The sequence below is a fragment of the Ostrea edulis genome, chromosome 5 (assembly GCF_947568905.1).
Source record: "Ostrea edulis chromosome 5, xbOstEdul1.1, whole genome shotgun sequence".
NCBI classification, from domain to species: domain Eukaryota; kingdom Metazoa; phylum Mollusca; class Bivalvia; order Ostreida; family Ostreidae; genus Ostrea; species Ostrea edulis.
In genome coordinates, this window is record NC_079168.1 from 88,504,028 (window position 1) to 88,516,524 (window position 12,497).

The window sequence follows — 12,497 nt, forward strand, 5'->3', positions numbered from 1 at the left end:
CATGTACAAATGGAGTAAAGCAATGGAGTCTATGGATTACAGTGTGTAGTGTTTAGGAGGGAAGGAAGGGTATGATCAGCTGGATAATACAATGGGAAGCAGTGCTTCAAACCTACCGTATCCTTTCTGTAACAAGAGCAGTGCTTTAAATCTATCTTATCCTTAATTCCTTTGATGAGAGCATTGCTTTAAATCCACCTATTCCTGATTTTAATGAGAGCATTGCTTTAAATCTACCTTATCTTTTTTTATGAGAGCCTTCCACCCAAACCTACCTTATTCTTCTTTTATGAGAGCAGTGCTATAAGCCTACCATATTCTTTTTTAATGAGAGCAGTGCTTTAAATGTACCTTATTCTTCTTTGATGAGAGCAGTGCTATAAGCCTACCATATTCTTTTTTTATGAGAACAGTGCTTTAGATCTACCTTATCCTTTTTATTTGAGAACAGTGCTTTAGATCTACCATATTCTTTTTATTGGTCATGGTAGCCGAGTGGTTAGAGTGTTCACAACCAGGAGGCCCCGGTTCAATTCTCAACCCCAGCACTGCATTAAACCTAAAGACATTTTACATAGGTAGTGACTATTCCTTCATCAAGCCCTGGCATTATATTATATCTTTTGTACCTAAAATGATGGACATCTTGTGTCATGGTAAGCACTGACACGATAAAGAACCCTCACTGCTACAGGTGTAAGCATCACGCAGAGGTCAAAATTTGTGGCACTTCACCTGAAGCTGGTGACGTCTCTACAAGAGTGAAAAATTCTTGAATGGACGCAACACAAAATACAATCAAGAAAAGTTATCCTTTCTATGATGGGAGCCATGCCTTATCTACCTTCTTCTTTCTATGATGGGAGCCATGCTTTATCTACTTTCTTCTTTCTATGATGTGAGCCATGCTTTACCTACCTTCTCCTTTCACTGCTTCCTATGTCTAGCTCATTTGCAAATAACTTCAGGTAATGCTTTAACTTATCAAAGCACGGGAATGTTATGCAATCATGTTTCTATAGATATGGAGTGAGATCGAGTAATATATCACTGAATTTTAAACTACATGCAGTGTGAATTGTGTGCAGTTGGTGAAGACAATTGTTTGCATTAACACACAAGAGACTACAAAGTAAGGAAATTATCCAAGTGCCAAACCTCGCCAAATAGAATCAATAGAGAGGTGTGCTTTTCGCTCATCACGTGTGGCAATCAACTCATGCCAGCGGTAGTCACTGTAGAGCAGGCCTTCGTCATTGGTCGGCGTCACAAACGAGGGACACCCTGTCATGAACAGTGCAATGAATCAAAACCAAGTGACACATTCTGAGATATCATAAGCAATGTGGGAACTGGGATCCCTGTGCAGCACAACTTCTTATATAAAGCTAAACTGTAGGGTAAAATTTTATCAACTGTTGTTGCACACACTATCCACACCGAAAACTCCAAGAATATTTTCCCCATAAAGCAAAAATGTGCAGAATGAGGACTTCCAGGCTATTGCAATTCAATCCAAATGAATAAAAGCAGATTACACATCTGAATTTGTATAGCGCCATCTGTAGCGAGATTTCACGTTTGTAGCGCAGTCTGTAGTGAGCTAAATTACATGCTTAAATCTATATAGCGCAGTCCGCTGAGATTAAACGCTTAAATTTGTATCAGTCTGTAGTGAGCTAAATTACACGCTTAAATCTATATAGCGCAGTCTGTAGTGAGATTACACATTTGATTTTGTATAATGCAGTCTGTTGTGAGATTACATAGCCCAGTCTTTATTCTGTTTGTATAGCGCGGTCTCTTGCGTTCCCAGTTTTCACATTCTATGACTAAGTACTAACGTTACTCTGACAGGCAGCCAGTTGCATGCACTACAATATATCAGTTTCATGCCAAGAATAAATGGAAGACAATTTCACATACAGTCAAACCTCGTTACCTCAAACTCGATGGGACCAAGAAAAAACTTTGAGATATCCAAGGATTTGAGATATCGAGGGTAAAATACTTAAGTAAGTGGTTGGGACTTCTGAATCACTTCAACATATCCATGGTATTCGAGATATCAGTGTTCCAGATAACGAAGTTCAACTGTATATATCTTTGAAAGCTATTCCCTTTGCCCAATAAAAATGTTGAGATTCCTCCAAACCAGATACATCCATTTATTCTTGCTTACTAAATTTTCCACATCACCACACACTGCATCAAATGCATGCTGCGCAAACTCGTGCTTCACCCGTCACGCATGACCTGACCTTTGTACTGGTCAACCTCTATTCTTGAGAGCTCATTGTCCCGTATTGCGATCAGACTATGCCATTTATCATCAGTATACGAACGGTCATTATCAGCATAAGGGTCAATCTCCACATAGGTTGGACAATCTGTCACAATATGAAGGTTTATCTAAAGTTTTGAAACTATCCCCAGACTATACTTAAAACATCTTCAATATCCCAGACAGTACTGTTTATAAAGTTATGATAACAATGCAATCCAACAATCCCAACAATCAAGCTAGCTTATTTACATCCTGCCAGATACGCACCTTTCTTCCATCATTTTATTTTGTGATAAAGAGGTGCATATTACACAATAGGTATTTAACCCATATTTTTTCCCCAGGTAATTTCATTATACCACAATATTATTTGACCTACAGACATTGCGTTGTAAATAAATACATCTATTTCTCGTTGTTCACCTGTATTCAAAAGCGAAAATCAATCTCTAAAAAATTATTGCAGGAATACGAAATCGTAAAAAATTGGATACTTTTTAAAAAAATATATAATTTGTAAATAATTACGACTTCTATAATTCTACACCACCATTCATAGATATTTAGGCCTAGAGATGTTTACAAAAATCCCTGCCACATGCTAATAAATAAACAAAGCAAGGTTTGGAAAATGATTTGTCACTTATAAAAAAAGTTAAGCTTACTTTAAGGTTTATGAATTAATTGTATTTCATGAACTGTTAAAGTAAAGCATAAAATAAATGCCATGATAATACGAGACATATACATTTACATCCTCTATGCTGCCATTAAAGCCATTGCTTTGTCGCGATAATTAATGAGAGGGTTAATATATCACACCATTGTACATCATTTTTCGTAGCTTTGGTTGTGTGTTTATTATGACACACACTTGTTGAATAGTCTATTTATTATGTAGCTAGGCTATTTAGGCCCAATTAATTGTTAGTCTGATCAACATCAAGTCTGATTACCTTTGATGCAACAAAAGCCTGTGCTTTGTTGAAATTAACATTATTTCCAAGAAGATATTCACTGAAGATCTCCACAATGCATAAAGTCAAGATTACCGTTAATTCAAACTTTTTGCTGCATGGTTTGCAAATTCTTGTGCTTTATTGAAAATTTACATTATTTCCACAAATTGTTCAGTGAAAATTACTGTGTTGTACATGACTATTAAGAAAAGATTATCATTTGGTCAAAAGTTTTGCTGCACAGTGCACAAACTGCAATCATCCCCCCCCCCCCCCCCCCCCCCCCAATTTTCAGGTCCAAAAAGGGATGTGTGTAGTAAATACATGTATATTATATTAGGCAAAATACGGTATGTATTTTCAATTTGACTTGTACAATCTTTGACCCGCTCCTGTCATCATTCTGATAAATGTACCATCATTCATAATATCACCATATGGCACCTGATCTGCTAGATTCAAAACAGAAAGTTAGAATAAGTACAGGTACAAACTGTCAAACTAACCTTGTGGATCAAACACAAACCACGGCCTCCCCGATTTGAACTGCAGAGCTAGAAACTCATCCTGTCTCCCGGCTGATGCCGCGAAGAGCAGAAGACCATTCCTCTGCCTTGTCTTAAACTTAAACCGTATTCCTAGAAACAGGAAAATTCTTGTTTACAAATATACACTGCTTTTTATCATTTGATATTAATCACAACATAACAGCCAACTTTAACAAGACATGTTTGTGAAATACTAGGCCCACAATTATGACCTAATCCAATCATGGCTAAATTGACCTTTGCCCCCCCCCCCCCCCCCCCACCCCCATAATATAACCTTGTCCTTTTAACCATATAGCTCCAACCTTTTCATTTTACCAAGCATGTTTTACACATAAATACTATATGCCAAGTTTGGTCCCACCCTTCAGTCAGAACCTCTATCATGGGGATCATGACATTTTACAATTTTGGTTGAGGTCTTCCTGCTCTACATCACTATGTATTTAGGTATTTTTCCTACAGATATGTGGTTGTAGAGATGAATTGGTAAATTTTTGGTAGTTTTTGCCCCATCCCTAAGGCCCAAAGGGTGTAGGAATTTACAATTTATGTCCCCCTTGTCCAAAAATGCTTCATACCAAATTTGAAAAGATTTGGAATGGTAGTTATCAGGAAAAAGTTGAAAATTCTAAATTGTTAATGCACGAATGAAGCACGGTGGACAATGACAGGTGCTGACCAACTGAGTTTACTCAGGTGATCTGATAAAAAAAAAAATACAATTCCAGTCCTCAATCTTGAGTTTCTCAATCTTTGAGTCATGAAAAAAATATTGAATGATTTCTTTGTGAAATGTGAATGATATATGTTGAATATCTACAGGAATAAATAAAGACACCCCATTCTTTGTTTTGGGTTATGTAAAGATTACTAGACATTGGCAAATTTATGTGTGTGTGTGTCAGGCATCACCCTACAGTGGGAGGGGAGGGAGAAATTGTAAGTAACTATAATTTGTCAGTGTATATCAAGTAAATTAAATTGGAGCATAATATACCTATGTGAAATTTAATCCAACATTTAATTAACAACACATCTAACAATTTACCTATACGAGATTGACAACATATCTTTCAACTTTATTGTGACAATAGTGACTCACCTGTAAATGCTACATTAGGTGGGATAATTTCAGGTGGGAACAGGTAGTACCCTCCCCCTGGGAATCTTGTTCCCTGCACTACCATAGGGGGGTAACTCAGAGAGGGGACAGTTTTCTCCACGGAGTACAAAGGCGCAGGACCATTTGGGTCCAAAGGCTCCTCCCACGTCAAGCGAATCATGCTGGAATTCATGCTGAAGAACTTGGGTTTAAACAGACCAGTTGGAACTGAAAAGTGTACCGGTAATACTCTTATAAAACATCCAGCTTTTCACCCCTGGTAATTATGTTGTGTAATACAATTGTACTTTATTAGAATCTGTGACCCAGACAAGATTCTAGATGTTCTATATTTGGACGTTCTATTTTTAGAACAATGTTTGACCGGGACAAGATTCTAGATGCTCTATTTTCAGAATGGTTTGTCCAAGTTCAATAGAAAGAATAACTATTTGCCTGCATTGCACACTTCCCAGAAAGAGAATTCTCGAGATGTTTGCTTTCGTATAAATGCACAGTAAATTTTGTGGTAAGAAGCACTCTATTGGGAGACTACACTTAGTGGCTGATTTGTGACAGCCTCTAGTGTGTGAATTCAGCTCAGCAGTAAACAAACATCAAAAAGTTGTGAGAACTTTGATTTAGCCTACTGCAAGTCAGTAGTTTTTTTTTTCATTGAAATATTTAAATAAACATGAATCTACTCTATGCCGGGAAGTTTTCATGTAAATTTCAACTTTTCTGCCCCAGTGGTTCTCGAGAAGGTTTTTTTTTTTTTTTTTAGAGATTTTCCCTATACATACATGTACTTGCATGTAAAACTTTGATCTCCTATTGTGGCCCCACCCTATGCTGGGGTGGGATGGGGGGCATGATTTGAACAAACTTAAATCTATACTATACCAGGAAGCTTTCATGTAAATTAACTTTTCTAGCCCATTAGTTCTTCAGAAGGCTTTTAAATGACCTCACCCTATTCATGCCTTTCCTTGATTATTTCCCCTTTGATAAGGGCATGGCCCTTCACTTGAACAAACTTGAATCCCCTTCACCTATGGATGATTTGTGTGAAGTTTGATTGAAATATCTCTGTAGTTCTGGAGAAGATGAAAATGTGAAAAGTTTACAGACAGACGCACAGTCAAAAGGTGAACAAAATAACTCACTTAAAGCTCTGGAGAGCTAAAAAAGCTCACTTAAAGCTCCTGGGAGCTAAAAATAGCTCACTTAAAGCTCTGGAGAGTTAAAAAAAAAAAAAAAAAAGCTCACTTAAAGCTCCAGAGAGCTAAAAAAAAAAAAAAAAGCTCACTCAAAGCTCCAGAGAGCTAAAAATGTTTCACATAACTGACAGTAATTGAATCTAAATTCTGAGTTACTTACATATGAAATGAAAGATTAGAGCTTAATACATGTATGACAAATACTGGTATATCAACCATGATCCTGATCTACTGAGCCCAAAATCAGCATAGGGAACCATAAACTCATGTCTGAGTAGTATCATCTAAATCAAAGGATATTTTACTTAGAGCACAGAAACCACTCTGGATGGATGGATAGACAGACAGATAAGCAAAGGTGAAACCAGTAAACCAGGCTAAACTTTCTTAGATGGTGATGTTATTATATAGCATAAAATCTACCATCTTCCTGTGTAGTTCCATAGGTGTCGGAGGAGTTAACACATCCCTCCGAGTTACACGCCCCTAGTTTGAATGTGTAGTTCTGGTAAGCATTCAGTTCTCCTACCATGTGTGACCGCGAGGCACCACCAGATACACTGACCAGCTGAAAAAATCAGAATGTGCACGGTGTCTACAAAGTGACTTCATGGTAAATGTACAAACAAATTGCTGTGCATAACAGATAAGCGATTTTCAAGTCCAGAAGAATGTTTTCCTGGACAGTCAGCCTCAACAAGATTAAGCCAATGTTATAATGTCGAGGAATAAGATAGCTTCCTACCTTCCACATGTAAGGTGGTGCGTAAGGGTTAGTGTTGAGGTCATTTTGGGTGTAAAAATACACTTTGTAGGTCGTGATGATTCCCCTGGCCTGGTCCTCAGAGGGAGGCTTCCACTGCAACTCCAGCTGTGTGTGGCTCACGGAATATACATTTGGGGTGGGGGTGGAGATGGGCGTGGCTTCTCCAGTCTTCTGGGATACCCAGGGGCTGGCCGTCTTTCCTATATCATTTTCAGCTAGGACCTATATGAGAGTTTTCATAAATAAATTGGTTTTGATTGTTTTTGCAGACCATATATTTTCATGAGAACACTCAATAATGAATGAATCAAAATTTTAAAAATATTAGCAAACCCTTCAAAATATTTTTTATTTCATATTTTTTTTAAAATTTCTAAATATAAGATTTGTTCTTTTGATAAATAAAGAAACTAAACATACATTTTTACGGTACTTATTTCCACTAAGTCTGCGATCATATAACACGTGTAATTTCATACCAGTGGACTTCAAGTATGTTAGCTATTTCCATGTAAGCCATTAGCAATTCAGCGGAATCTCGTACCAGCGGATCAAACCAAATGTGAAAAACCGCGTAATTATGACTCCGTGGAATTAAATACGTCTTTAATAGTGTAAAATGCTTTGTCAATGAACAACTTTCCAAACTTGATTCTGATTCAATGACAGTGGATTTGTTAGGTATCACTCTGATGTACCTGAAACTCATACACAATATATGGTTCCAGACCCTGCACCAAAAAGTTTGTAGCTGGAGGGGGTAGGACTATTTCCTGTGGGGACAAAGTTGGACGGGGATTGTACTGCCCACTCGGATGAAATATTCTTTTTTCTATAGGATCTCTGGTTCCATCACCTTTCAAAGCGCCTCTCATCCAAAGTTCATAGAATATTATAATTCCTATAATTGATAAAGTACATTTACCAGAATTTATTTAGAAGTAAAGAGAAATACTGAACAGCTTAACTCTTTCACATATATTAAACAACAAATAAAATATTTTAGGTTTTTCTTTGAGATCTTTCAGAACTCAGAAAAATTATGTTCTCGCAATGTTTCTGTTGCTTTTGTTTATTACATGCATCACTTACAATCACTTACATAGGTTTATTCTTGCCTATAAACTAGTGAAAATAATTCTGGTGAAGATTTCCTGATTTACGGGATGCTGATAGAGCAAATAAATGATTACCGTTAGATTGAGCCGGTGGTTTCCATGTGACATTTAGCTTGGATGACGATATTGTGGTAACAACAGGTGCTTCCATTCCTGTTGGAAGGGCCGACTTGGTGCTGAATATGAGTGGCCAACTGTCCAAGCACCCTCCCTCACTACAAGTGACAATGTAGACTGTATAGTTGGTGAAGGGCACCAAGCCTGTGATGGCTGTCTTATTGTCTACCCCTGTCCAGTGTCGCTGTCTCACTGTAGGTTGGCTCGGCTTCAGTGTCACAAGGCTAAAATTAGCAAGAGGTCCATTCAATTTAGCAGGGAATATCCAAGCAAACTTTGCTGACTGAGCCTGTATATCACTGACTGTCACGTAGACAATTCCTGTGGGGGGCCCCGGTAAAGTTCTGAAGGTCACAGGAGGGCTTTGGGTGGATCCAAAATCATTGTTGGCCTCCACAATGTAGGTGTATCTTGTGTAAGGTGACAATCTCGAATCCTGATAAGTCATATCTGTCAACAAACACACACAAGAATCCATAATATAAACTGGTAATACTGTTAGCATATCTACCAACACACAGAGAATCCATGTAATATAATTCGGTATTACACTGTGCTTTCTTCAGTATTCAATCAACACCAATTTTCATCCATGTAATATAATTCGGTATTACACTGTGCTTTCTTCAGTATTCAATCAACACCAATTTTCAGTGTTTTTGTGGTTGAGTAGGACCAAAATTTTTAAAGCTTTATAAAAAGAAAGGTTAAATGACTGCTAGTCAACAATTTACATGCCATACAATTTCATTTTGGAAAGTAAATAAATCTGATGCCTGTAAAAATTAAAAGAAACACAGTGCTTGTGTATAATACAGATGATATCTATATATATGATAGTATAGTCACTTGTTGAGTTGCCAGTAAAGACCAGAGTTCCATTTCTGAACAGCCTATATTCTTTGATGACACCATTAGGGTAGTCCGGTTCTTTCCACTTGAGCCAGAGTTCCGTGGAGCTGTTTTGTCTGTGCTCTGGTGGAGGTTGCTGACCCGGTTCTAAAATTTCAACAGAACCATTTATTATGAACAAACATTTAGAATCTCATCAACCTTTGTTCAGTGCACTCAATTAAGAAGCAAAATGACAGAATCATTTAATTGAATAATTTAATCAGTGAATTTGCATTATTATCATTTTTTTCTTCATGTATCAAGACCCTATCAATTATAATCTTGAAATAGTAGGTAATTTCATCTAAGATTTGTGAAACACAGTAAAACTTGAAGCTCTGCAGAATAGTTTTGTTCACTGTTTGTTTGGGGTACTAGAACACTTCTCTGATTATTCACTGTATGTTTGGGGTACTAGAACACTTCTCTGATTGTTCACTGTTTGTTTGGGTGTACTAGAACACTTCTCAGATTGTTCACTGTTTGTTTGGGTGTACTAGAACACTTCTCAGATTGTTCACTGTTTGTTTGGGTGTACTAGAACACTTCTCTGATTGTTCACTGTTTGTTTGGGTGTACTAGAACACTTCTCAGATTGTTCACTGTTTGTTTGGGTGTACTAGAACACTTCTCAGATTGTTCACTGTTTGTTTGGGTGTACTAGAACACTTCTCTGATTGTTCACTGTTTGTTTGGGTGTACTAGAACACTTCTCTGATTGTTCACTGTTTGTTTGGGTGTACTAGAACACTTCTCAGATTGTTCACTGTTTGTTTGGGTGTACTAGAACACTTCTCAGATTGTTCACTGTATGTTTAGGGTACTAGAACACTTCTCTGATTGTTCACTGTTTGTTTGGGTGTACTAGAACACTTCTCAGATTGTTCACTGTTTGTTTGGGTGTACTAGAACACTTCTCAGATTGTTCACTGTTTGTTTGGGTGTACTAGAACACTTCTCTGATTGTTCACTGTTTGTTTGGGTGTACTAGAACACTTCTCAGATTGTTCACTGTTTGTTTGGGTGTACTAGAACACTTCTCAGATTGTTCACTGTTTGTTTGGGTGTACTAGAACACTTCTCTGATTGTTCACTGTTTGTTTGGGTGTACTAGAACACTTCTCTGATTGTTCACTGTTTGTTTGGGTGTACTAGAACACTTCTCAGATTGTTCACTGTTTGTTTGGGTGTACTAGAACACTTCTCAGATTGTTCACTGTATGTTTAGGGTACTAGAACACTTCTCTGATTGTTCACTGTTTGTTTGGGTGTACTAGAACACTTCTCAGATTGTTCACTGTTTGTTTGGGTGTACTAGAACACTTCTCAGATTGTTTGGGGTACTAAAATACTTCTGGTTTTGTATAAGAGATAACATGAGAAAATCTTCTTAAATCTTAAATAAAAACTTCACGAGATAATGTATTGGTGCTGTAAATTGAATCATAAATTTGCATACTAATACAAAGTCTGATTTGAAGAGAAAAATAGTGAAACTGTATGAATATTTGTGACTAGCCTTTACTACATCCATAAGGGTTTTTCTCGTTGAGGAAGCTGGCCCCCGCTATACAGGTGTCACATCTTCTTCCCTCCACAAACAGCTTACAGAAACAGTTTCCATTGATGGCATCACAAGTAGAGTTCAGACTCCCAGCCAAATCACAGTCACAGGCACTGCAGCTGTCACATAACACACAGTATGTCAGTAAATCACAGTCACAGGCACTGCAGCTGTCACATAACACACAGTATGTCAGTATATCACAGTCACAGGCACTGCAGCTGTCACATAACACACAATATGTCAGTATATCACAGTCACAGGCACTGCAGCTGTCACATAACACATAGTATGTCAGTATATCACAGTCACAGGCACTGCAGCTGTCACATAACACACAGTGTGTCAGTATATCACAGTCACAGGCACTGCAGCTGTCACATAACACACAATATGTCAGTATATCACAGTCACAGGCACTGCAGCTGTCACATAACACATAGTATGTCAGTATATCACAGTCACAGGCACTGTAGCTGACACATAACACACAGTATGTCAGTATATCACAGTCACAGGCACTGCAGCTGTCACATAACACACAGTATGTCAGTATATCACAGTCACAGGCACTGCAGCTGTCACATAACACATAGTATGTCAGTATATCACAGTCACAGGCACTGTAGCTGTCACATAACACACAGTATGTCAGTAAATCACAGTCACAGACACTGTAGCTGTCACATAACACACAGTATGTCAGTATATCACAGTCACAGGCACTGCAGCTGTCACGTAACACATAGTCTGTCAGTAAATCACAGTCACAGACACTGCAGCTGTCACATAACACACAGTACGTCAGTATATCACAGTCACAGACACTGCAGCTGTCACATAACACACAGTATGTCAGTAAATCATTATTACACAGTGTGTAAGTATATCATTATTACACAGTATGTCAGTAAATCATTAATACACAATATGTCAGTAAATCATTATTACACAGTAGGTCAGTAAATCATTATTACACAGTATGTCAATAAATCTTTATTACACAATAGGTCAGTAAATCATTATTACACAGTGTGTGAGTAAATCATTATTACACAGTATGTCAGTAAATCATTATTACACAGTATGTCAATAAATCTTTATTACACAGTAGGTCAGTAAATCATTATTACATAGGTCAGTAAATCCTTATTACACATTATGTCAGTAAATCATTATTACACAGTATGTCAGTAAATCATTATTACATAGGTCAGTAAATCCTTATTACACATTATGTCAGTAAATCATTATACAGTAGGTCAGTATATCATTATTACACGGTATGTCAGTATTTCATTATTACACAGTATGTCAGTATATCATTTTTACACAGTATGTCAGTATATCATTATTACACAGTATGTCAGTATATCATTTTTACACAGTATGTCAGTATATCATTTTTACACAGTATGTCAGTATATCATTATTACACAGTATGTCAGTCTATCATTATTACACAGTAGGTCAGTAAATCATTATTACACAGTATGTCAGTAAATCATTATTACACAGTATGTCAGTATATCATTTTTACACAGTATGTCAGTAAATCATTATTACACAATATGTCAGTAAATCATTATTACACAGTATGTTAGTATATCATTATTACACAGTAGGTCAGTAAATCAATATTACACAGTATGTCAGTAAATCATTATACAGCAGGTCAGTATATCATTTTTACACAGTATGTCAGTATATCATTATTACATAGTATGTCAGTATATCCTTTTTACACAGTATGTCAGTATATCATTTTTACACAGTATGTCAGTCTATCATCATTACACAGTATATCATTATTACACAGTATGTCAGTATATCATAATTACACAGTATGTCAATAAATCATTATACAGCAGGTCAGTATATTATTTTTACACAGTATGTCAGTATATCATTATTACACA

The 12,497-nt window shown here is 36.9% G+C and overlaps 1 protein-coding gene across 1 annotated transcript in view; it reads right to left on the reverse strand.

Annotated features, from left to right (window-relative positions):
• Positions 1 to 12,497, reverse strand: part of LOC125649417 (usherin-like) — a 170,648-nt gene that overhangs the window by 141,674 nt on the left and 16,477 nt on the right. Inside the window, exons 13-22 of the mRNA XM_056166208.1 lie at positions 10,534 to 10,697; positions 8,970 to 9,119; positions 8,079 to 8,570; positions 7,584 to 7,786; positions 6,865 to 7,107; positions 6,543 to 6,687; positions 4,900 to 5,127; positions 3,753 to 3,884; positions 2,262 to 2,390; positions 1,159 to 1,284 (exon numbers count right to left, since the gene is read on the reverse strand). Coding sequence (XP_056022183.1) covers positions 1,159 to 1,284; positions 2,262 to 2,390; positions 3,753 to 3,884; positions 4,900 to 5,127; positions 6,543 to 6,687; positions 6,865 to 7,107; positions 7,584 to 7,786; positions 8,079 to 8,570; positions 8,970 to 9,119; positions 10,534 to 10,697 — 2,012 coding nt within the window. The remainder of the gene's footprint in view (positions 1 to 1,158; positions 1,285 to 2,261; positions 2,391 to 3,752; positions 3,885 to 4,899; positions 5,128 to 6,542; positions 6,688 to 6,864; positions 7,108 to 7,583; positions 7,787 to 8,078; positions 8,571 to 8,969; positions 9,120 to 10,533; positions 10,698 to 12,497) is intronic.